The 26,290-nt window shown below is 37.9% G+C and overlaps 1 protein-coding gene across 2 annotated transcripts in view; it reads left to right on the forward strand.

Moving 5' to 3' along the window:
* The window catches only part of IRSp53 (Insulin receptor substrate 53 kDa), a 67,529-nt gene that overhangs the window by 38,640 nt on the left and 2,599 nt on the right, over positions 1-26,290 (forward strand). For both annotated transcript variants that reach the window (XM_088050871.1, XM_088050870.1), the window contains exons 4-13: positions 11,417-11,509; positions 21,126-21,187; positions 22,093-22,164; positions 22,289-22,426; positions 22,628-22,693; positions 22,749-22,940; positions 22,993-23,215; positions 23,267-23,516; positions 24,435-24,627; positions 24,736-25,172. In XM_088050871.1, coding sequence (XP_087906997.1) covers positions 11,417-11,509; positions 21,126-21,187; positions 22,093-22,164; positions 22,289-22,426; positions 22,628-22,693; positions 22,749-22,940; positions 22,993-23,215; positions 23,267-23,516; positions 24,435-24,627; positions 24,736-25,172 — 1,726 coding nt within the window. The remainder of the gene's footprint in view (positions 1-11,416; positions 11,510-21,125; positions 21,188-22,092; positions 22,165-22,288; positions 22,427-22,627; positions 22,694-22,748; positions 22,941-22,992; positions 23,216-23,266; positions 23,517-24,434; positions 24,628-24,735; positions 25,173-26,290) is intronic.

Consider the following 26,290-nt stretch of genomic DNA (forward strand, 5'->3'; position numbering starts at 1 on the left):
CTAACAGTCGATTGAGAGCAAGCAAAGCACACATTGCTTAACACAAGATAAAAAGCTTCACGTTTAATTAATACAAACTTTGTGATTCATCCTCTAACCTGAAGAGCTAATTAATTCGTGTCTTTCTCATTAGTGGGATCTCTGCTAATTACAAATCATTCGGCTCAGTTATACAAATCTGGCGCTTTTTAGGATGTTTCCGAAAGTGGGGCTCGTTTAGAATTTATAGGTTTTTATCAAGAGCTATTTCACACAATTGGTTTTCCGGAAGAAATTCCTTCCGTACAATGTAACCCGCCAGTTATTCGCGCAGTTGTGGTATTTCATATATTTTTTGCATCCCAAAAGGAGTGTTTGTTTAATAAAACAAATTCTGGCGTAAATTCGTAGAAATCCAATAGAATCTACCTGATATTTTACGTTAACATCAAACGGAGAATATATTTAAATAAATTTGGGCTGGATGAGACATCTTTAGCCAGACTTTCATTTATATGGATCTCGGAGATCTCAGAGGCACTTCTTTCACAGTTTCACCATTTGTTAGCCCCCTGCCATTGTTATAACACTATATATCAGCCGGAATCAAATTAACTCACTCTGATTGAAAAGTGTCTCAAGAATACGAATGATTTCCTTTAATAAAAGAAGGAGGAGGAAAAACTCGCGCCAGCGCGACGGAAGTTTCTGCTTCATTGACCATTTATTGTTGTTTATCCCCTAATTATATTTTACCGAGCTTCTGGAGCTGGGACTATAAAACATCCCAGATAAAGCAATCAGCACGAAAGATTTCTTCTATATTTCCAGGCGCTCTTAGAACTATTTCTCTTTAACACGCGCAAGAAAAAAACAACAGATCATTGCAGTCGTTCAGCAGGCATCAAAGTCTGTTTACATTCAATTGTGATAGTTTCAAAAGAACGACCTACGCTTCTTTTGAAGCAGGACTACTTTTTAGTGAAGAGATTCGTTTGTGCGTTAACAATAAGTTTAAGGCGACGGCATAAATTTGAATTTCATTTAACAATTATGCAAAATTGGTATTATAACGTTGATATTTTATGCAAAAGAAGTGCTGTATTGTCTTATTACAGCTGTGAATGGCAATGAGGTTCTAACTTTAATGGTAAACTTGGAATTGATTATATTATTTTCTGGGAGTTTGGATTTAAGTTGGAATGTAGTTGCATATATGGGAGAAGTTTAAGAAAGCTTTCAGTGTATCAAAGTAGTTTTCAGGAATTTTAACACTTCAGTAAACAGAACAGGCCACATTTGGTGCTCAAAAAGACAAAACAAGAAATTTCGCTCTGTGGAGTATTATTGCAGGTTACCGCTGTAAACTACGTTGCCCATTACGACTTTTAGACATTTTTACGGGAATTCCAGCAGTATTTCGCTTATGAAAATTGCAATGTAAAATTATAACAAAATAACTTCTTCAGGCCGATTTTATCAAAACAATACAAACGATTTTATAACACTGCAATATTACAGTGCTAGTTCATGGTCGGTGGATTTACATTAACCCCATTTTCTGTAACTGGAATAAAAACATCCAGTTTTGTGATAGTCTAGTTGAGGTCATAGACACTGGACAGATTATTACTTTTAGTATCACCAATGTTATTCACCGCAACTGAATACCGCACACGTTTTAATTACATTGGATTTTACGCCTGCGGCTTGTGTTTCTGTTCTATTTCAGCCAAATTAGTCTAAAAAACGAGTATTTGTACCAATAAAAAATTGGGTAACTGACTCCATGTGAATGTTTTTAAATTTGCTTCGTAAGGTTTTCAGAAAAATGCGCACATTGCGTGCAGGCGAATTAAAAATGATTTTGCACAAAATGCTGGAATTATAAAGTAATAAAAACGAAAAAGTGACCAACAAAAAATTAAGTGCTGTAATTATTCTTTTAGCTGTAAGCTCAAAAGGGATAATGCAAATGGTGGTGATTCTAGCAATAAATCCTAGGCTAGAAAGTAGAAAGTTCGTAAAACAACTGTAACTACTTTTATTATTTTGAAGATGAATTTTTCGGCTGTTTTAGAAATTAGGTCAAATTTGTTTTCCTCAAATTTGATTTGCATAAATATGAAGCGCGGTCTTTTTAATTATAAATTTAAATAAAAATATGATTAACAACAAAGCATGAAGTAGTGAGAACTTGTTACTAGATAAAGGATCTTCGCTAATGGTCAAAAAAACTGTAAGATCTATCCAAGTCCCACCATAATTAAATTGCTTGTTAATAAAACGTTAACGATATTTCCTGTGGCAGTTTTTATGTTAATCTAATTAATTTATATCTGTCGGCTTATTCTGGTCCCGACATGAAAAATTACGACTCGTACCGAGAGTACTCACGATGGCAGCATAAAATTAATAAAATGTGGGCAGCAACAAGCCAGCATCTTGGCAGAATTTACACTTACTAGATAACTTCGACGGAACCAAAGTTCGTAATAAAAATGAAAAAATGTACAACCAGTCTAGTCCCGATCTCAAGTTAATTAAACTTGTTAAGTTTGTGAAACTTCGCCATATTGTAGTAGAGGAAGAGCCAAGTCGGCTTCCCGAAGTTTCATTGTTTGTCGTAATAATTCAGAAAAATTCTATTATTTGTCGGTTGAGGTATTATTTTGAAGCCAGTTATTATAAGGTTTTTGGTTTAATTACTGCTACTTGCCTGCTTATCCTGGAATTTGTGTGAAGAAGTGAATTGAAATTGTGAGAACATAAAGTTCGCTGCAATGTCATTCTGCAAGGCTGAGCGCATCTTCTTATTGTTTAATTAATTCAGCCGCCGCGCGAGCTTTCATATTTCTGTACAATTATCCTTCTTGCTGGCTATACAATTACAGAACGATGCATTATTCATACTTGCATGCATAACGGAAGCTAAGACATAGGTTGGTTGTTTAATAAATTGAGGATAAACGTTGAAGCATTCAGTTTTATTGACTTACGATTTGATAAGATCTCAAAGCAATCATTTCAGCAGACGTCTATAAAAGCAGGAAGAATTTTCGATCTTCGTTATAATTCAAATAGTGCAAACTTAAAAAGCGGATGGCACGTAAAAACAAAGTTGCACGCGGATATAACATCGGGAACAGTTTTCTTGACTCGACCAAAATGAAAAAGCAGCGATAAAATATATGCTTCTCGCTCCAAGAGACAGTGTGGGGGCGGCACGACGTAGGGGTCGCTGATGATACCGAATTCTAAGGGGAAACTGACGACTGCCTGCAAGGGCCGCTTAGAATTTACACAATGCAATTACTCTTTGGAAAGTATGTCTGAATTTATTCTGTCACAAAGTGCTATAAATAACAAAGCGACTATTGGCTTTGGGAAAATTGTTTTCGTTAGGGATGCAAAAACGCGAACTAATGGCGTATTTATCCCACACCTTTGTACGTTGGCGCGGATATTGAATTTATGACTATGAGATTTAATGAGGTGGCAAGTCAGTAACTAGCAGGAATTTTGCTGCACGATCTATGATTGTTCTCGAAGATTTAAGACCATACCAGCAAATTGAAATAGATGAATTCTTTCTGGCATCTTAATCCTCGAATTCTAGTTCATCATTAAAGCTCGCTTCCGTGCCGATTAAACAATTGTTGACATCATCTGATAGATGAATTTAATTTCTTGTTCCAAGTAAACAAAACATGCAAGAAGGGGAGCCTTTTTAAAATGAGAAACCGGGAAGCTCAGCATTTTAAGTAGTCGAGGTTTCACCTCGGGCTTTTATTTCATCCCTTTTTTGTAGAAAATGTTGTTGCGGCTCTCGTCTCCCGGAAAATTGAGTGATGTTTATTGCAAGCCTTCCAACACAGGGAGTCGATTTGTTCTTGTTTTGATTGATCGCCATTTACATGCGCCAAATTATAATCGTTTTTCATCGCAGGTTTTTCAGCTGCAATAACATGGAATTTCCATAACGTTTCTTGTTTCGCTTGAATTTACGTTGTGGATTAATTTCTATTAATCCCGGACTGCAGCAACATGAAATGTACCGAGATTACAGCTTTGGAGTGCAGTTGGTGTAAATAACGCCATTTGGGGGTATTAATATAGGTGAAGCTGCAACTATCAGCCAATGGAGTGTGAAATGGGCATTGGATAATCGGTGACATCAATAAAAGGTTAAGAGAGTACACTCAAATCAACCAGCTGTCTAAAAAAGTGAATTTTCTTCCTCATTCGATACAAAAGCGTAAAATAATAAGGAAGAAGTGCCACTATAAATTTTAATCAGCCAGCAGAACTGCATGCGGAATAATAAATACCGAACCGATCATTTATATAACACAAACAAATCACTGATTTACATAAAATTTTAATTCAAAACCGCATTTGATCGCTGTTTAAAAAACGAATCCTTCCCGAATAATTTAAAACCGTTTGGTCAGCCCGATCTTATTTTTCTACTCATGGGTTATATAAAATTATTTCGTGACTCTCCTGCTGATTTATTATTGACGGGATCACTAAATTGATATTGGTGGTAACATTTAAAACGTCAGTAAATATTACCAGACCATCATTTTCCGCGTGGTTACAGACGGTAATTTAATTAAACCGCCTCTCATATAGATGAAATAAAAAAATTGTACCGCGAGTTTGATGATCAAATAAAAATCAACGGCGTGCAAAATTTCAAGGTACACACGGATTTGCACGTGTTAATTAGCACTGTACAGAGCCGAGCTAGATTTTTTATTTAATCGCTAATCGCTTTGATAGATTTAGTTCAATTCGGGCTGCTGAAAAACCTCCAGGCGATATGGTCAACACTTAGGAGTTTTGTCAGAATTAATTTGTAATATTTTGGATTCTCGAAGGTTAGATTACGTAAAGCCATATTTTCCACATCATTCCCGGCGGATTTAGGTCTGTAAAACATGAGTATACCCCCTGGTTAGTCTTTGTCAGATAATACATGAATTTAAAAATGATGAATATGTTTGTGTTGTATGTTACGTTATAAAGGAAAGGAATTCGAGGATTATAGCTGTGGGTTTGAACTGCAAGTTACACAATAAATAAGCCTGTGGCTACTTATTATGACACATTATGAACTAAAGCCCTAAGTTATTCTAGTTTTTCTTTTTATGATTGAAAAATAGACTATTTGATGGCAGCAGGAATAAAATAGAATTAAAAAAAGTAATCAAAACTTTATTAAGTTTCATTGCATGTCGGTTTTATCGCCCACTTTTAATAATGGCTGTTATAATCCGACTTTTATTGTTTTGAAACCGTCTACTTAAACTGCATTGCCCCTTCGTCCTAGCGCAAGCAGAGCAACGTCTGCGAATAACTTTCAACGAACGTGTATAAACTTCCTGAAGTACTTCACCTGAGTTGCCCACTTCGTGTGAAAAACAACCGGCACGTTCACTGTAAACTTCATCGCAATAACTCACTCACATCATTTTTTGTGGAGCTTTATTAAATTCATTCGACCTTACGTCCTTTTGGCGCTGCTGTTTTTTCAGTCACAGCCGATTGAATGTGACGCCATCACACAATTAAAAACTCCCGAAAGTTTCTAAAAACAAAACATCAAATCAAAACTTCCGTCCCAAAGAGCGCTTTTCCAATTATCTTCCACCGGAAATTTATACGCTGAACTTCGAAAGTCGACATAAAAATACTATGGCAGTTGCGGTTTCTTTGGATTAACTTGAGGTAACCGTTGAAAGTTTTTAGTTCGGTAGTGCTGTCGTGGGTCACTCGTAAACATTCATTACACTCGATCAGGCAATTACATCGTGGTAATGTTTTCAATGTAATTTTAAACTTCCAAACAGCGTTTGTTTGTCTGCTGATAATCCGAGCTGAAAGTCCGCAATAAAGGGAAGTTTAATTTTGGACTGGAGTTTCTATATTGGATTTGCTTCCCCAAAACATTAAAATTGAAGATATACAGGCACCATCTTTTTGAATAAATTAGTTGCTGCTGCAAACGGATGCTCGAGCGTTTTAAAAGATTCATAAATAATAAGGTAAGCTGTAGGAAGTTGGAGAAAGTTTCATATTTTGCTAATGCGAGCTCAAAATGAAATTCGCCAATACATCCGATGACTGTAGCTTTCACAATAGAAATTTGAACTGGATAACTCAAAAGGTTGACGCATTTTTGGAGAATAAAACACTTCTTCGGATTTCTCTTCAACTTAACGTGCGGAGGTAAGTAGCAAACTGTGCTTGAAATAAATCCGCGAGTCGTCTCGACTTTTCTCCAGATAATATACTAGATATTGTGTACAAGTAGTCCAACAATTTATGGCATTATCTCGTTTTACCATAAAGCATTATCCTGGCGTTAAAGACCGGCTTTATCCAATGTCGCTGTTCTCCCAAGTTTATTAGATTGTACCTCGTTTTGATAAATCGTTTGAAATTATCCCGAGAAGGAACGTATCAAGTGGAGCTCCAGCTTACATTTTTCTGTGGCCGACAGCATCCCGTCCTCATTGTTTTTTATCGTTTAATAAATTGCATTACTTTAAATTTAAAATGTAAAGTACTGTGAGAGAATGATAACTAAGCCACTAGAATGACAAATAGAGAAGGATAATTCACTTGCGATTTCACGCGCTCCTTGCACTAACTTCACGCCCCTGTGGGCGAGCTTTAGCTATTTTAAGCCGGTTTCAGACTGGCTGCGTTCAGAATCGAAACAGATTGTTTCCTGACGATAAATTTAAATGATTGTGTTTTTATTTGTTGCGAGTAGTGGCGGAACCGCTTTCTTGGAGTGTTCAGGGGATGATTTCGCTGCGCTTTACGGCTATGTTTTATATCGTTTTTAACGAGGTTAATTTATCTAGGGGCTAATTGGCGTGATGCTGTTTTTACATCGCAATTTGCGAATAGCGTAATCATAATAATTCCGGTCTGGAGCAAACATTTTAGTTACAATTTAAGTGATTCCAGCCACCCAAATTCAATTTGGTTAAGTTAACGGTCGAACATATCTGACGACTGTAAATTTTATGATGGAACTCTAGTCGAAAAATGTGGGGCAGATTCTTGCGATAATAACCATCTTGTCTGGTTAACCGGAACTGAAGTTTAGAGTGTTATAACGACCGGAATTTAGAGCTTGTAATGTAATTTGTCCATCATAGCACGACGCTTTCTTTAAAGAAAATTGTGACGACGCTTCTGACTTATTCTCTATGAACCTCACATTTCTGGCAGGATTTATGGACAATGGAAAATAAAATATTTAAGAGTCACTAGAATGGATGGAATGGTTCGTAAAACTTTTTCACTAACACGATAACGATATCCTAAGACCGTACTTAAAATTAATAGAGATTGCTTTTACAAAAACTGTTATCGGGGAGTTTTACGGCAAAGCAAACATGACTTTTAGTCGCGACAATCGGAAAAGACGCGTGTTTATTGTAGGCTGGCATAACATTTTAAACAGTTTTGTTGAAATAATAAAACCGTGGAATTCGTTTTTACTAAAAACAATTAAACGATAAAATTTGATTTTCCCTTTATGTACAATCAAAACTCGTTTCAACAAATCTTTATGGAGGAGTTTATGGATTTGCTGCAGTGCAAATAAACAAAACACATTTAATTCGATTTGGGCCTGGATTTTTTGTTGAATTTTAATGTTCCGTAAATTTTACATTGTTATCATTCGAGTGCACGCGTCAGGAACGAGCGTGGAAAATAATAAATAGTGAAATTGTTTTGTAAACACAATTTCACTACAAGAAAACTCGATGTAATGTGTTATGTTATACTTTCTATTAAACTGAATTCCTGCGGCCTGAAAGTGAATTTTCTTCGCCGTTGATGTCCATATTCATTGGCATTCTTTTCTTAAGGTGTTAATTTTGCCAAAGGTGATTGTACATAGTGGTTAATAGCACTTTCATTGCGACGTATATAGAATGAGAGAAACTTAAATTTTGCAGCAGTGATTACGACTTGTGTTCGCACAATTAAAGCACGCGCGTCAATCGAACCTTTTTCAATGTGTCAACAACACTTGTGCTCGAAATTGCCTTTTAACTCGTCTTTGAAAGTGGATTTCTCGAATTGAATAATTTTCTTTGAACTGTTTTTATCCCGTCAGCTAACTGTTGGGAGATCACCTCTTTCTTTTTTATTCCCTAAACGTTTCTTCAAATTCATTATCTCGCAATCCTTTACAGCCCATCTCCCGCTTGCGAATAAAATTAAAGTTCTTTTGCCTTTTTGTTGACTTTAGTGGAGGTCGTGGAACTTGAATTTAATCTAGTAATTGTCAAAGTTCCTGCGGCCTGCAAATGAATGAGTTGGTAAAATGTATACCGTGGGAACTCGTAATCTAGGATTCAGGAGTGACCATTGTCCTAACGATGCCGTTATCCTTGCAATTGTCCTTGCAAACTACGCCAGCGCGGCGCATAATCCGGAGGGTCCTTTTGATTTTATTTACGGGCACTATTATGAAGGACATCCCTAATGTTCCGGTATGCAGTGCATAATCCTTTTGTTTCGGCGCTTTGTAATCCTGGATTTTACCGCACGAAATAAATATTTTTTTATGTGTGCACCACAATTAGCGAATTACATAAATGTTACGTACGATACAAATCTTGTTGGCGAGTTATTTACACTCCCAATGCGGCACTTACTTTGTCAGGATGACTTTAATTACCCTAATCTCGGAATGACGCGAATGGAGAAGGGCTTAATAATGTGCAAGGGAGGGAGAATAAATAATTATACCTAACCAAAACTCAGGAAGTTTCCTTTAACCGACTTGGAAGTTCTTGCTGAACTTTATAAGATAACATTTTTAGAGTGAATTTGCATCGGGAAATGCGAAAGTTTATGACCGAATGTAAATTCATGAGTCAAAACGGAGCGGAAAGGAGAAAATCGCGACTTCGAAGGTTGCAAATAACAATAATTACCGCGAAGCGCTTCCATCTATGGAAACGCCGCCAAATGTTTAACATAAACATATCAGTGACGGGACTCGCCCCAGCTAATTTGGCAACTTCCCCAGCATAATAAGAGCCGACGGGGATGCATCAGACAGTGCCGAGTGTCGAGCCAACTAAATACAACCCCTTCGCGTGTTAATTCAGTAATTCGAACGCCTGAAGCTGTGGCTGACAGTTGTTTCAGGCTGTCGCCGTTGGTGTCGCTATTGTCGCTCCTCTCCCTAATTACCAGCCTCGATATTTTATTATGACCATAACACAATCATTCGCTGGGATTTACATAGCCATTAAAAACCAGAGAAATATCGTCGGTCGATGATTACCCTGCTTTTAATTAAAACCACTACAGATCCGAGAGCCGAGCGGTATTCAAAGCGATTAAAAATGGTAAAGTTGTAATTCCAGGGTGGTTACAATACTGGCTTCATTATCTCGGAAATGCTAAGCGAATAGAACAATTTTTCGAAAAAGCTTGCTCCTGGAAGCTTAGACTTGGCAACAAAAACGGGACGTCGATATCCAAACTTCGCAAGTGCGGGTAATCCCAAATTAATTGCGCGAAATTGCGTTTTTTTCGCAGCTGACTTCTTGTTCGGTTCTACTTCTAGATCTAGTGAAACGAATATTTCTGAAAAGGGAGCGTGCAAGTTGTGATTTTACACGACCCCTATTAACCTCCAAGGTTAGTAGTCCAAGCAATAGAGGTTTATATCTGGGGATATCCAGGAAGTTTTGAAAGATTTATGTGTCCCCAACATCATATTAATTTTGCGACCGCTACGGGAGCCGCCGGAGTATAAAAATGCTCAAAAAACACAGATCTTTAACGCAAAAACGGGGGTTTATAAATCATTTACAATCTTTGGATTAATGGAGAAGCCAATAAATCTGATTTGTTTAAAGATTCCACGAGACTTTTTCATTGTTAATATTTTTTTGTCGTGCTGCCATTTTATCGTTCCATCTTGCAAGAAAATTGCTGTTGTTTAAAAGGAATATCCATTTTATAAAGTATCTAAGTAAAAGCACTTATTAAGCCATTATCTTTCGTTCTTGCTGCCCACATTTTCCAGCTGCATTTTATTACTTCTGCACAAAAGATACTGAATTCGTCCGATAGTGTCGTTACTACTCCCTGTTTCGTAGAATTCTAATGGAAGCTTCTTTTAGCGCAGGGTCGATTACTTTTCTCCTCGTGTGTTCTTCGTTCTCATTTTTAACTACAACTTCAAACGTGAAATTATTCGTCTGTCGTCTCCAAAAGCGATTGATTCTTTGAAGTGTCTCAAACTTGGGATTGATCTGTCACTTGACTTTGAACGAGTGGCGTGTATGAATTTAACATCAAGACAAACTGTTCGGCATCTTTTTATACAAGGCCCAAATATTTTGATGTTATACTATCTTCATAAAATTAATATCTATAAAGCGCGCTTTTACGGCTTGCTGTGCAAGCTTCAATTTATGTTTCGCGAAGTAATGTACTTACTGGTCGTCTAAGATAACAATCTTAAAGAGAGGCTGTTTGAATATCTTAGAATAACACGACGTTATCTTGGATTCACCCCAGATCAGTTACCTGATTTACATAAGGCAAGAATTCTTAATAAAATTACAGTAACTACTTTAGGAGCCGGTCGTTCGTGTAATTGAACAATTAATGTTTTCTTCGGGCAAATTTACGTCTCTCCAATTTTGCGAGAATTTCTAATTATCTCACCTAAATCACTGGTTTGATACTTATTGATTAGCAGCAATTATCGTATATCACCGCGGAACATGTGTGTTTATGACACTTGTAATGATTGAACACAACGTATGTGTGTGTGAATATAAACAGACGGTTTCCACAGACACTAAATTATTTGGTTGTATTTTCTAAGAGTGCAAATTAATTTTAACAATTTCCAGTGAAGGACCTGGAGGGAATTCTCATTCCTCCAGCTTCAAACCACACGTACTGGAAATTTTATTGTACTTTTTGTGTCATTTTCACGTCACGTCTGCATAAACATTACAGATTTTAGTAACGCCTCGTGTAATGTGTGAAATTAAAAGTCTTCTGCTTACGAGTTATTTTTAAATATAGAAAATTCAAGCGCTAACCCTGTTCTTTATTTTGTGCATACTTCACAAAATATATCCTCCTGCCTAATTTGTTTTTTAATTTAGCAGCAAAAAGACCTAATTAAGGGCGAATTCACAGCTGCGACCTCGTTCCAGCAGCTCTGTAAAAGAATAATTAGTCGTAATTTGAAGCTTTTTCATGTCGCAACTAGTATAATTCCACGACAATAGGAACATAATGGTCATATTAAGCATGAAGTTTTTTCAAGCCTCTCACGAGGGTAAAGTGGAAATCAGCTTAAAAGCACTTTTTCAGCAAGATCGCTGAATATATTTCATGAAGGACGTTATTTTTTCAGGTGCTGCCGCAGCATCGCGGCTTTACGTGGATGCAATCAGCAAACTTGCCCGTCAAGCTCAGCAAGGGACTTGGGGGGGCTCTTCAGATGTTGGTGAGTAAACTTTGAATTTGATAAGTATATCGGAAAAGGCGCTTTGCTTTTATTGTGTCCATTATTTGTCGTTAGCTTATATAATCCTGCATAGCTGTTTTTATGGGTGATATAAAAGGGGCATTACACTTAAATTTAGCTCTTTCAACAAACAACAGCTCGTTTCTTTTTCACTTGGTTTAATACCAGCAACGGCTTCTTGAAATATTGGGACGTTATTTAGAAAAACTACTAACAACGCCACCTAATAAAAAGAGACGTGCTTCCATTCGTCCGTTTCAGGAAAGATAACGGCAGGATAAAAGTCTTTTTGTACAATACTTAATCAACGGCGTTACTTCAGTTAAGACCAAATTATTTCATAATACACTATAAAAATTCAGCTCTCAACTTATATGCATTTATATTGAAAGTCCCCTTTTGAATTACAAAAGCAGCGATGCGCGCTGGTTGGAATTTTCGTTGCAATTTACAGGAAGATGCCCGAGGTGCTTAATTTTTAAATTAATTAAGTTTGGTTAATCAATGATTGCTCGTTAAAAAACTTTTAAGGCGAATTTACATTTCACTTTTATTTTTACATCAAGAGAAAAGTATGTTATCGCTTCTTTCTGCTCCATACACTTTAAAAGTCTATTAAAATATTCAAATTGGGGCTTTTAAAGAATAAGACTAAATCAAAATTCGTACCAGACTTAAAATAAATTGCTTTTACCGGACCGAAACGCATTACGGGGCAAAATAGATTTAAGGGCGGTGACAACGGAGTAGAGGCGCTGTCTTCAATCCTGTTTAGAGCACAAATGGACAAAGGAGCGCTATTTTTGTCCTGATTTAAATTTAAGTTCTTAAGTTGTCATGTAAAATTTTGCCACGGTCGTTCTTCTTTTCATGAAAATTTCATCGCCGGTTGAATCTGTGACAGCTCGGGTCTGCAATTTGAACATTCGATTTTTGCGAACGAGTGTCTCGTCTCGAGTTTAGAATTTTAAAATTGGCAAGTTTATTTATGATTTGCCTTCTGTCACATCAAGCCCCGGCATCTGGAATTGACATTTTCGCTCGCTGTGTGATGAATAGGTGTAAAGGTAGTCTTCAATTCGTCAATGTTATTAAGTTTCAAGTTCTAAGTTGAGATTGATGGCATGTAGCAAAGGTCCGTTTAGGTGGTGTCGGTGATAAAAAATTCACTGTTTCTACCACGTGATGCATCGCATCTTTAAAAATTTCATACGTGATGGATGATAAGCGAATTTCCTCTTAAATTTTTTCTTTTCTTATACATGTAAATGGCCAATTTGTTCCGCAGATAAGTGAACAAATAAATTTTAACTTTGTTAAACTTGCTGTGTTCCTATCACGCGGGAATAATTCGAGGGAAGAAATAGGCTGGCGACAAGAAAACGCAAATTATCTTGTGTAAAAGGGACCGAATTTCATCGCCTTCCCTCTTTGGCTAATCGAAAGCTCACCTCAAGAAGAAATCGTCTGCATGTATCTCTCCACCCTAATCTCATTAAAAAAGTCTTCGTCTCGAAGTACAACATCTGCCGGATATAGGAAGTGCAGCGTTTTTGCAGGCGCGAGCAGAAAGTTTATTGGAAATTTCATTTTGATTCAATTTATTTTCTATATTGCTACTTAGTGAGAGGAGGCGTAAATCACGATAAACCCGTTTTCGATTATCGGTGGAACCGACGTTATTTTATTTATCAGACACATTAATTTCATACCTGCAACGTCAATAAAAGACGATTTTCTTTTGTCGCCATTGTAAAACAACTCGAAGATGTGATCGTAAAAAAAGAAACAAACGCGACCGTTGCTTTCACAAACATTAAAACACATTCTTATTATACTTCATTTCGCCCTTTATGGAAGTGGGAAAGGTCACGCCATTTCATCTACGTGGGCTTTTAATACCGGGCTTAGAGAATTTCCACCCCATTTATACAGGTTAGAGAACGCATCTGGGAAATTAATAGCCGCGGCAGACAGTTTTTTGAGACGCCTTATAAATATGTACTTAATAATAACTTGGTTCTCTGCTGCAAACATTTCGAGAAATTTATATTCTCCGACGACAAGTGCGTTTTCACGATTTTTGAGTCCGAGGAAGAATGCGGGGTCATCTCACCCACGAGAATCCATCTTGGCGATAATAAATTAATTATGATGGTATTAAAGAAGAAATATTACTTACGGTGGATATAAACATTATTTTATTGTGACGTGCAACATATCCGAAGACTCGAGCTTCTTTTTAAAATTTCCACCATGGAGGTAATTGCAGATAATACTTTGTATTCAAGTTCCGCTTCCATTGAACAAATTTCACTCTAAGTTTGCGTGCTCCTGAGTGGTTGTATATTAAAGGACGAAAACAATGCGGCGCAAGTAATTAACTCTGACGTGTACGTAGAGTTAGGTAAGGTAAGTTTCTCTCATAGACATATCTGCGACTTGTCAATGTAATTCTCTCGTGTAATGTTTATGTTAGCAAGTCTAGTCGGGCCACATACGCTGCATAATTAGATTTAGCCAGGATTGAGATTCTTGTCCAATTTAATTTAAAGTAGATGCATTGTATTCGGCTGCGCCCTGACTTGGTTAATCATCAAAGGACGACCCATTCTGCTGGTACTGTACCTATTTGTACGAGTCTATAACCCCGACAACTTGGCAGAGATTCCCATTCGTACACAGTTAAATGTTGTGCGTGACAATCTTAAGGCAAAGACAAGGAACTTTAGAGTAATAAAGCGAGTTAGTTTCCCCTTCCGCAGCGTGCGGTATTTAAGTTCACCTAGAGAATCCTGATGTTGAAAGATCTCTGCGTACTTCCCGAAGGTTGATTACATGTTTGGGGTTGGTAACCTCGATTTTCCTACTATTACAACGGATTTTGAGGTGAAGATAAACTAAGTGGGTCAATTTGAATGGATAAGGCTATTACTGAGCTCTACTCATACTAAGCCACCGATATAACGCATCTCATAATAATCCCCATGTGTCAATTTACAACAGTTTCGGCCGTTAACGAATATTGGATCCGGGAGATTTGCGACTGCGGTTAGCTTTAGACAACATTATGTCTACTCTCCACGTTCCGGTTTAGACAAAACGAGATTTCAACGCGGAATTTATGACTTTACGAGCTCACCTTCTAATAATTTTCATCTCTTGCACCTGGAGAAGATATTCCAATAATATGAGAAGAGCTTTTTTAATTGCGCTTTTAGCTGGGGCTCAAATTAACTTAATTAAATCAGGTAAATCATCGGAAGAAGGCTGTTACGAAAAAATCAAGATTTGAGTACTGCACAGTCAGACAAGCGGAAAATTTAAATTAACGAATTTATAATTATTCACTTCATTATTTCGCGCCTGTAGAAAACTTTTCTCGTTCTTTGAAGGCAAAAAATCTCTGCTTGTTTGAGTGGAATGGAGTGTTAATAAAATCTTTGTAATCTTTATGCAAATATACTTCTTCGCGGTAAATATTGCACGCAGGCTTTGTTCTTACACAAAATTGTTTTTCCCTCTAAAATACCTACTATATTTTAATTTAGGTATAGGCAGCAGTAAACCCAAGAGGGGAGAAGGTGATTTAGGGACGTCTGGGGAATATATTTTTCTTTGTTTCTTTGTATTTTCTTACAGTTTAGGGCCTCTTAATACCCAAAATCGGGAATTACACTTCTTCACTCCGAACTCCCTGCGAAAGTTGTGCACAAGCTTCAATCGTACTTTTCCTCGAGTTAATGCATCGGTGCATTAGCTCTTGAGAACGTAAAAATAGCAGTACTGTTTAACAATTCCGGAAGAAAGGTCGCTCAAAGTGAGAAACGCGTCTATTAACCGCGCCAGAATAATTTGAAATTACGGTTTACTCAGACAAAAGTAGATCTTTGGAAGGAATCTTAATGCTGTGCAATCACGAGGACGGATAAAAAGAAAACTGGAAGGATAACTGTTTTCCAGGGTCTCTGCATTTCAAATCCCACAAAGTTTCCCACTTTACTCGTTCAAATATATCCGTTAGTATTTGTATTAGATCCTGTTGAAAAGATTGAATTCTTAATGTTTTTATTCGAAATTTTATGCGCATAAACGTGTGTTACTCTCCTAAGTTATGAATGAAGTTCGTGGAGCGCGACCCGTACAAGTATAGCACTAGTTGTCAAAATAATAAACGCAACGACGAGGAAGTTCATTGTTTGAAGAGAAGCGTGTTTACGACTAACCAAAGGAAGGGGTTAATGTCTATAAGTTTGAGCAGGGACTGCGAGATAAACCCACCCCGATTATTAGATTACTTTAGGGCGGAGAACGAACTGTTTGTGCAACTCGACAAGTTTACCTAACGTTTCTCCATCTGCTTGCAAACTCACCTGAACAAAATTATGTCATCGCTGACTGTACTGAAATGAGGACTGTTACTTCGCACCTAAATTGGATTATTTTGTGACTAGAGTTCTCAACGTTTTTAAGGGTTCTTTCGGGTTCAACCTTTGACCTACAGATCATCCCTTTAATTCAATTAACTAACCCAAATTATTCTTAATTTGATTAATGCTTCACGGAAGTAATGAGGGTTGTGGAATGTGGGAGTTCGATGAAAACGACAGGGCTGATTTTGCATGCATTTCAAATAGGGGTGAAAGACATGTGTCTGCAATACATTCTGGACCAGTTGTTGGAATTCCGAGAGTGAAAGCTCTTGTATGGTTGCTTGTTGATTTGTTCTACGTACGGAGTCTGCACTTTTGTTGGGGTTAGGGATGTAAATGGGATTTTACGGAACAAAACCAAAAAGCCGAGCTTTCGGAAAGAAATCGGAAATTGCACTCGAGGGGTGAATGCAAATAGAAAGAATGATTTTACTGGAAAAATTATAACTTGCTGCAAATTGACTGGAATATAAAAAATGCAAATCCGGACCAAATGCTGCTGAAAGCTCATATTCACCGTTTTTAATTCTGCACATTAAAATGTTTGTAGTTTTTGTCAGGCAAGTTCCAGCCCGGATAATTTAATTCGGTAACGCCATGTCTTCATTTAACTACGAGAAGGGGTGAAATAACATCTTTCCTCTATTCATGCCCGAGATGTAGGCACTAAAAATAAATTATTTCGTAATGTCCGCGTCGGTGTAGATAAGGAGTGCGTCAACAGGACAAGTGAATGGTGTCCTTTCAGGAGCTAATTCAGTTATTAAGGCATTAAGGCAGCTGGCCATTGAAAGAGCCTCGATTGTAGGCATTTATCCTTCCAGACATTGGAAAGAATGTGGGAGGTTCTATTTACCTTTCGGCTATATATTAAGGATCTTATCTTAGCAGTCGCTGCACGCTTTCTGTAAGAGAGCAGTGGGAAAGCTTAACAAAACAAAACGGCGATCCGGGAAAAAGCTTCTCCGCTTACGTTGTGCGTGCGCCGGCTGCCGAAGAACGAAGGACCAAATCACTGAGGGAGACCGGAATGACTCTGAAGCTCCAACTAACTCTAACTCTTCTAATATACCCCAATGAGCATTAAACAGTCTTTACTTTAGAATTTATTCAAAGATAAGCCGAAATCGAGCGCCGAACTCACGGAAAATTGAAACTGGAAAACCATTTTTAAAGGGGGCGCATTCACTAAATCACAATATAAATGCACTTCATTCAAACATCGCGTAAAATATGAAGACAGGCCAATGCAGATCCAGCTGCTCCCTGCTATCAAATTGCACTACAAATTCATGTGCAAGGAGGGAGACGAACTTTCTGAAACTTTCAATCCCAGATGCTTTCTGGCAAATGGCATTTAAAATTTAGGTGGATTTGTGATGTAACACTTCATGAAAGTGCGAGATACTGGCGCTCTGAACTTTCAGCTTTTCAGCCACGCTGAAAAATGGTGGTGTTCAACAAAAAAGTGACAATGTAAAGCGGATTTTTTCGTGTTTTGCTTAGACTAGTTAAAATTTAATTATGGTGATGGATACGTCCCACGTCTAAGTGAGATTTATTAAAACTACTGCGACGTATGCCACTGCTAATTAAAAGTGCAACTCCACAAGCGACTTCGGAAGTTTGTTCTCTTGAGAGATCCGCTTAGAGTCGATCTCAATAATTTCCATCTCGATTGAAATAAAAGTGGATAAAATCTCGCCCGAGTTTTATTGGTATTTATCGCAATAACTGCGAAATTCTGTAAAATGTAGCCGTGGTTTACTTTAATCCCTCGAAGTGACGCCGAGTCCCGAGATAAATAATTTAATCGAAAACACGACCGTCGTTAGCCCTCAGAGTTGAAAAGTAACTTTTTGATTAAACAGTGCGTGTAGCGTTGCCCTTTGCTTTGACAGCTTTCCTACAAAATCGCCGACCAAATCACATCCGATATTCCATTAAATGTTACTATTTGAACAAGGAAACTCGGCGGGGCGCAAATAAATGACTTGCCAAACAAGGGGTGTAGAGGTTGACTGCACGTTCTAATGGTGTGATAGAGATGGCCACTCTTCGTGTATTTCAAGCCAATCGTTGGAGCGAGACAGCATCCCTGAAAACGCATTTGCATCACAGCAGGAAGCTGCTCTCTACCCCTCTTGTTTTTCAGTTTTTGCAGAACCAAAATATGTTAATTGGACTGACATTGCTGAGGGAATATATTTTGACACCCGCCTTAATTGTGTTTTGCAAAGGCAGTTTTCACGACGCGGGTTATTGTGGCGTTGAGATGGTTGGGAGGAGTTAATTTTTTTCGACGGGTTTTATGATTGTGGCTCGTTGGGGCGATGAATATTGCTAAGCTAATTACAAAAATTACATTGAGCGGATGAACGCACTGGGTGCTAGAAACACAATTGTCTTGAACGGCTTCATTTCGCGGAAAATGGAGTGCGTAAGTAAAAATTAGTCCTTATCTTTGCTGAATTAGCTTCTCTTGCTTGTCTAAACACAACGAAGCACGAAACACTAATTTGAGAAACGATAACTGGTAATTTGCGTTTACAATTTCAGCGTAAACGACGGGCATTACCGTTTCTACACGTTCAAAAATTTATGAAAAATAAAAAATGAGTCTCGGTTCTTGTCAGAGCTCAATGTAAAATTAAAAGGAAATTAATATAACGCTTTACCCACAATCTGTATACGCGGTGCTTAACTTTACAAATCACTCCAAGTAGCTGTTCCAGTAATAAAGTAAACCATCTGCATAATTGCAGCTTAAATTGTCCATTAAACGATCGTGTTATTATGTATCTGTTTTGCCGGCCCATTATTTTTTTTTGAATTACCGACAAAATTTTCTAAACTTTGCCCAGTGATTAAAACGTAGCAAAATGAAAATCCACTAAGCTCTCCGGTTATCCGAGCTAATCTAAAGACCTCAGACCAAAGTTTCGGTTGATGCACGCGATAAAGGCTATCACGATAAAACTTAAATCCTTTCTTATCCAAAAGTCCGCACATTGATTATCCCGAGCTTTCGTTAAAGGCAACTAACCATGCATCTTCCGTTTTAAGCTCCCGAGAAGATATGAAATGATGATGGTAATGTCTTTGTAACAATCATGAGAATGTTGGCACTTATGTAGAGATTCTGAGGACTGGAGGAAGGATATTTGAAATGAGGACAAAAAGTCTTAAGCACGTAGGATCTATCTAGAACTTAGCGGTCTTAAAAATCGAAAAGTAGTTAAATTAAATTGGAGGAGATAAATAACTAGTTTACGATGTTTTATTTTAGTAGTTAGTAAAGATTACGAACTTCCAAACTAGATAGATTTAGTGCGCTTCGAGATTCCGATACTAGACTTGGACGGAAAATAAATAATTCTCTCTTGTTATTCCAAAAACGAAAACTAGAGATAAGTCGGTTTATCTAACTAAATAAACTCCTCAATTTTCAAGCGTAATTGTCGGAAACTGAATTATAGAGAGTAAAATTTATGTTGTTAAATACTTCATGATTTAGGGTTGGTTTACCCAAATAACGGGGTCTTTAATCTTAAGCTGCAATAAAATTTTATTACTAATAAAAACAGCCAGTTTGCAAATGATAAAAATGTAGAACCGCCATCGTAACAAAACTGCATTATTCCTAAGGATCCCAGATAAATTGTGAATGTTTTCAATAGAGGCAGAATTATTGTAAAATCAATTCTGTATTATAAACAACGTTAATTATTTCAATAATTATGAACTACGTTAATACGAATGATGGAATTCTACCATCCAGTGTAATATCGGATAGAATGCTGCTTCTTTAATTGTGAACTCGTTTCAAACAATAGCATTCATAACTTTCTATAGAAACAGGGAGGATTAGCTAATAATGTGCCCCTGCTCGAACAAGTCCCCGACTATAAAGCCACTTTTTAATTTTCTTTCGCCCCGCCTAGAAATCTCCACGAACGTGCCATCAAATTTTATTTCCGCTCAACGTAACTTTTGTATTCTTGGCGGTAGAAACATTCATCAAAATTATCCGAAAAATATAACTTTAATCTCATCCCAGCTTAGTTGATAAGTTCCAGGACCCGGAATAAAATTATCCAGGTGGAGATGTAAAAACGCCCTGTTGCCATGCAACTCACGAGGAAAACGACACGTGTACCAGAGAGAATGTAGTAAAATCTTATCTGCATATTCGTGGTGAATCTTTGGTTTACCTGACCGCAGAAATGCGTCGATGCAAGGCAATAAAGTCGGCGGTGTTATCGCAGAATGGCACCTCTAAGCTTGAAATTAAATTTTAATACGAGAAAAAAAGAAAAAACGGGACGCTTTCAGTTGGATATGCAGGTTTAAGCTGTAATAGCTATGCCGCACATGCATAGTGGCTCTCTGTGAAATACCGCAGGGATTCGAAAAAATCCCCGGATTTATGATGCTTCCATCTCCCATATGCAAATATTGTCTGTTGTGTTTGATGTAAAAATGTAAATATTTTATATGTGGTAAGAATCTCTTTCGATAACAATGTTAAACATTAACTGCGAAACGGACGTCGGTCGCAGCTTCGGTCGGATTTCAGTTATTACATTAGTTACGTTTCATGTAAACAGAAAATTGGTGTAACGGGTGATGTCATTAATTGAATTGCAGATGGTTGTGAAAATAGCGCGCTCCCGTTAATGTAGAACGGCGGTGATTAATGAAAATCCAATGGGACGGACGGTTATTAGGCTTTACATGAGTAGACTGCTATTGCTTATAATTTCTTGATCCGCTCATTATTAGGCAGATTGCTAATTTCCAAGGTGATCTATCACTCAGCTCGGAAAATTGATTCTAGAGCAATCAATAAAAACAAATTGCGAAATTTACATAGTTCATCTTTCAGTGTTTACATTCGTTTCGCCGGCAATTAATTATCGTATAAGAAAGTTCAACTTTTCAGATCAAAACAAACTAAAATCCTGCTGCCATTTCGTACCTTGAAATAATTTAGTCATTAGATATAGACATGCTTTATCTACAGGGAAAGGTGAAGTAACTTTTACGAGTCGATAAAACTTCTTTGTTGTCGTGTGTAATACTCTATTAAATTTTATAGCGGATGATAGTAACTGTAAATAAATAAAACCCAATTTTTCAATACTCATATTTTGTTGCAGGTGCTGCCCTGATGAAAATCGTGGAAGTCTACAAGGAAATCCAAGATCAGCAAATGAACATTGTAAGTATCGCACGTCAAAAAAATCTGTTGAAATTCGTAAACTCTCAAGCGATTAATTAAAATTTAACCCGTGCGAAAGTTGCAATAGCGCCGACAAAATTCCGCAGTTATCCTGTACAAAGGTAAGTGAAATTAAAACAGTGGAGGTGGCGAATAATTAATTCAGCAGATAATTGTGTTACCGGTTGGGGCGAGAACTGTCCTCTAAAGCGGACATTCTAAATAAAACCGCGAATAAAATTACAGTAAAACCAGAGCCTGGACGTTACAAAAACACTCATAATTCCTTTGGCTGCCACATCCTGACAGTCGGCAACTCGTCGTGGGGTGCAAATTGTACGCAAGGGGTTCCAGTAAAAACAGTCCGAAGCACGTGGACATCGATTTAACGAGTGCTTCTAATTTAGAATTCTCGGCGGTAAATGTTTATGACCCGCCATGAGGTTTACATTTTTAAAGAATTTACGGTCTTGGAAGTGCAAAGTACTGCAATCTCGGGAAGGAACGTGCTTATAATCCTGTCGATAATCATATAGACTTTCGTAAAGTTGGGAAAATCGCATCACGTATCTGTACCGAGTATTTTTATCGTACAACGAGATGGTTTCTTTTTGGCATCGACAAGTTGCAGACGCGCATTTTTAATACGAATGTATCTCAAATATTTGTCGGTTTTGCACCATTTTCAAAGCTTCTAAGTGGGTAGTTGTTGATGAAGAACATCCTAACGCTATTTGATTAATAAACGAATACGCTTTAATTTTGATGTTTACGCAAACTTTCGTGTAATCGCTACTAATTAATATTTGCTTTTCGTTAAACAGGAAATGAATATTCGATTACATTTGTATTAATTGCACAAATACGAGCTGTATTCCCTGCTGAAGTTATTTCTCATTTTTCAGCTCAAAGCTTTTTACGTGGACCTGCTCGTCCCGCTTGAGACCAATTTGGAAAAGGATACCAAAGTTGTGCAGGTAATTAAAACAAATTATTCCATTTATATTATAAGCTTGTTCTCAATTTACATTTACATGAATTCGAAGCTTAAATACTCATCAATAGCGGCGAAAGCTTTAAATTAAAACCTGTTTATTTTAGTCCGAACAGAAGAGATTTCTTCAGCAGCACAAGCAGAGGTCGGAAACGTACAGTAAGGCAGCCGCTATGATGAAAAAACAACGGAAAAAATCCAGGACATCACAAAAAACCGGACTGGCAATGGACAAGGAATTGAAGGTTTGCTTGCTAAATAATTCTTAATTACGGAATTTGACTCAAAGTAGAGCTTAAACAGAGCCAATTTATTTTTGTTGAGAATGTCTTGTTTTGAAATGGTAGTTTAGTAAGCGCTACTTTCATGAGAGTTGAGCAGGTGGCCAGCCGCTCCATAAGTGGAAATTCTGAAACAAATCGGCAATTGTTTTGATTTTATTTCAGAACATGCAAGTGCTGGAAGAGGAGAAGACCAAGCTCGACGCCTTCTGCGAACAAAGTCTCAAGAATGTAAGTTTGAATCGAATTCAAATGTTATTGGTATTGGCATGTTGGAGAATTTCAGGCAATGACCCAAGAACGTAGGAGATACGGATTTGTTTTGGAAAGGCAGTGCTCGCTCGCGAAACATTATTTATCTTATCATAATCATGGACTGGCTGCGTACCAACAAAATCTGGAGAAATGGTCTGAAGTTGCCAAAACAAGGGAATATCTGCCGGAATCCGTCGAGAATATTTTCACAAACAGACTAAGGGTAATCACTTTCATAACTGTTACAATACCGAGTTGATTGGGAAACTTTCTAGCAAATATCGGTCTGGCAAGACGAAGATATGTATTCCAATCCAAGAAGTCCCAATTTCGAAGATGATAGAATTAGTATCAGCTCTCAATTAAGAAAGACCAAGAGCATGGACGCGTCCTGCTTAGATATGCGTTCAATAGGGGACGTGGGGTCTCCCGTGACGACGTTATCGAGGGCTAAATCGGAGTATAATTTAAATTCTTCGACGCATTCACTTGCTCAAGGTGAGCGGAGTTAATGCCGAGAACGTTCTAGTGAAATTTATCTTCTTGCAGACGGCCACACTCCGACTCGCAGACCCAAATCTATGGCCGTCCCTCCACCACCTCAGTGGGATACCCAACTAGCTAGAGCACTTTATGCCTACTTATCAAGTGGAGATAATCAACTCAGTTTTCTTGAAGGAGATCTCATAGCGTTGATAGGAGAACGAAATAAGGGCTGGCAATTCGGGGAGAACTTGAGGACACAATGCAGTGGATGGTTCCCATTAGCTTACACGGAACTTATGGACGATCCGGCTACGTGAGTAGATTCGATATCTCACTTAATTATCTACGCAAAACTCGGTAATTTGCCTGGAAATAATTCACATCTTCGACCATTCGGCTCTTTTGTTCTGTCACAACGCAATTAGAGTGAGCTTTTCTTGGAACATTCCGTTTAGTCGCAGGATAATTACAATAATATAAACTGATGTCACACGCACGACTGACATGAAAAATACTATTTGCAAATTACTGGAGACAATTCTATAAATGCCTTGTCATTGATTCAATTACAAACATTCAAGCATTTTTCATGTTAAAAATTTTCGTCAGGAATTTTATAAATCAATGTTGAGCGACAGAAATAGTGCCCATGGAATGTCGCGCCAATATAAATTTCACAAATGAGATTGAAGTTGCCTAGATGATAAGACAATTTACATTTTAAAATGTTTGTCCATATAAAGACCATTCCATAAATAATGCGCATATCAATAGCAACTAAGACTTTCCAATTATGCACAAAATTGCGAACTAGGATTCCGGGATGTCTTATTTACTTTCTTTTTCCGTCAAAAAATAAGTTCGTGTTTTTATTCACTACACACTTCACCACTTTCCCAACTTCCACGGTGTGTGGTCCACTGCAGGTTACAAGAGTCTACGTCTTAAGTGGTGAATAAATAACACTTTTCGAGGTTGTAGTGCTTTTTTTCCCTGGAAGAAAAAAAATCAAAGCAATTCGTTTATAAATGACAGTGGTTACAAAAATTTGAAACCACCATAAATACCGCTCTATAAAAAATATGATTTAGAGAGCGAAATCAGCTTACGTAGGTATCCTAACGTAGCAGAGATTTCAAAATAGCTGCGATAAATCTTCTTTTGTGAAAGGCACGTGTACGCCGATAAAAAGTTGAATAAACTGTGTGCATAACATCCCCTTTGTTTACAGATCGCCAGCACACCGCAGTGATGCAGGTGGATCAGTTCACCAAGCGCAACAAACCCCAACGAACGGCAACAACGTGATGTCACCAGGGGGATCAGGCACTCCTTCCGGTAACACTTCGACATTAGAGGCGCCAGCCCCTCGTATGTTCGGCGACACCCTGCATTTGCATAGATCTTCCAATAACGCTAAACAGGTAGAGTAGCGCGCCAGAGCTGCATACCAACGTAGTTGTACATTTATTCAGCTCGCATCATGCACCGGGAGATCGTCTGTCGCCAATTACCTCATGCATCTCTTTCAGATTCGGCGAGCGATCGGTTCTAACAACATCCCGCCCCCAGCGCTGCCGGCACCGGTGCCAACCCCGTCTTTGCCGTATCAAAAGACAAGCATCCCTCAATCTCAGAGCGCCACTTTCAAGTCAAATATGGACAACTCCACCTTCCAATCTCCTTACCAGACTGGAATGAAAACTTCAGCGTCCACTTTTAATTTCTCGAATCCTTCGACAGGGGCGTACTCCACGCACCCCCAACCGGCTAGAGGCGACAGACCCACGGCGGGAGCCCCCTTGCCTTTACATTTACAGAGCAAAGGAGGCAAAATCGGCGGTCCGGTCGGAAACGTGTCGTTGCATAGTAGTAACGATTCCGGATTCAGCAATGACCCTCCGCCGCAACCGGAAATTGATTATTCTGATGACGATTCCATTCCTGGACAAACTAAATTGCCGGCTCGGTAAGTAATGTGCACGGATGTCGTTTTGTTTGTGACGTGGCGGAATAAGGCTTGGTTTGAGTTTACTGCAGTTTCGGGGAAATTTGCTGGAAACTATCGGCAAATCGGGAAAATGGTCGCCGATAAAGTTGCATCGGAGATTACAGGGGTTAGGAAATTGCTTCGAAATATAAGTATTTTATGTTTAATAACGACTTGTATTCATGTTGTCGTTCGAAACTTGTTTGCCACATTTTTTGTTTGTATTTACGTTGCTCCGGCTGCTGCTCAGACTGCATCAGTAATGCGAGAAAAGTTATATAACTTATCAGGAGTTAATGACTTGCTAGGAAAACAGACTTTCTTGGAAAATATCCGGGAAATGAGATTTTTTCTATTTTTTATTCGATTCTCGAGTTCGCCTTGTAATTACGTTTAACAATAATGAGACGGTATAATTATATACTATGTAAAATAATCTGCGGTGATTTAAAGCAAAATAAATGGACTTGTTACAATGATAAAATCAGTTTTTAATTAACAACATCTGATGTAATTAATATTTATAGTTTCTTTTTGTAATAACAGTAAATTTTATTGTTACAACATGTTGCTGGTCAAAATTTTGAAACGGCAAAATCCGTTCCTTCGTTTCTCTCTCCTGCAAACTAAATGGAGCCAAATTTCCAGTCGACAATTCCCCAAACACTGGCAAGGTAGTTTTGCACAAATACAACTTCCGTTTAACAGCCGGACGACCAATAGTTTGCCGATTTGCCGAGACTTCGGTGCGATTGCACAGCGGTTACTGTGTTAGGCGTTTACTTCAATTGCACTAGTGTTGTTGAAAATTGCAGTTAAAATCAATTTTGTTGTTTTAGATACAACTACCGACCATTCTCGGACGTCCACTCTTATGGAAACGATTTCTCTCGATATTCCGCAGACATGCACTATTAACTCGTTTTTAACTTCTACAAAATCACTTTTATGCATGCTCGACTACATAATACTTTGGCTTTGTTCCTCACTCACATACATTGAAATCAGAGCGTTCTGTTACCTGACTTGACACGAATAAGAATGTTCTTGAAACTACTGCATTCAGGTGAACGATCTGCGGTTTAATACGGCAATGT

This window comes from Gnatocerus cornutus, chromosome 2 (assembly GCF_029298725.1).
Source record: "Gnatocerus cornutus isolate USDA-ARS CGAHR chromosome 2, icGnaCorn1.1, whole genome shotgun sequence".
NCBI classification, from domain to species: domain Eukaryota; kingdom Metazoa; phylum Arthropoda; class Insecta; order Coleoptera; family Tenebrionidae; genus Gnatocerus; species Gnatocerus cornutus.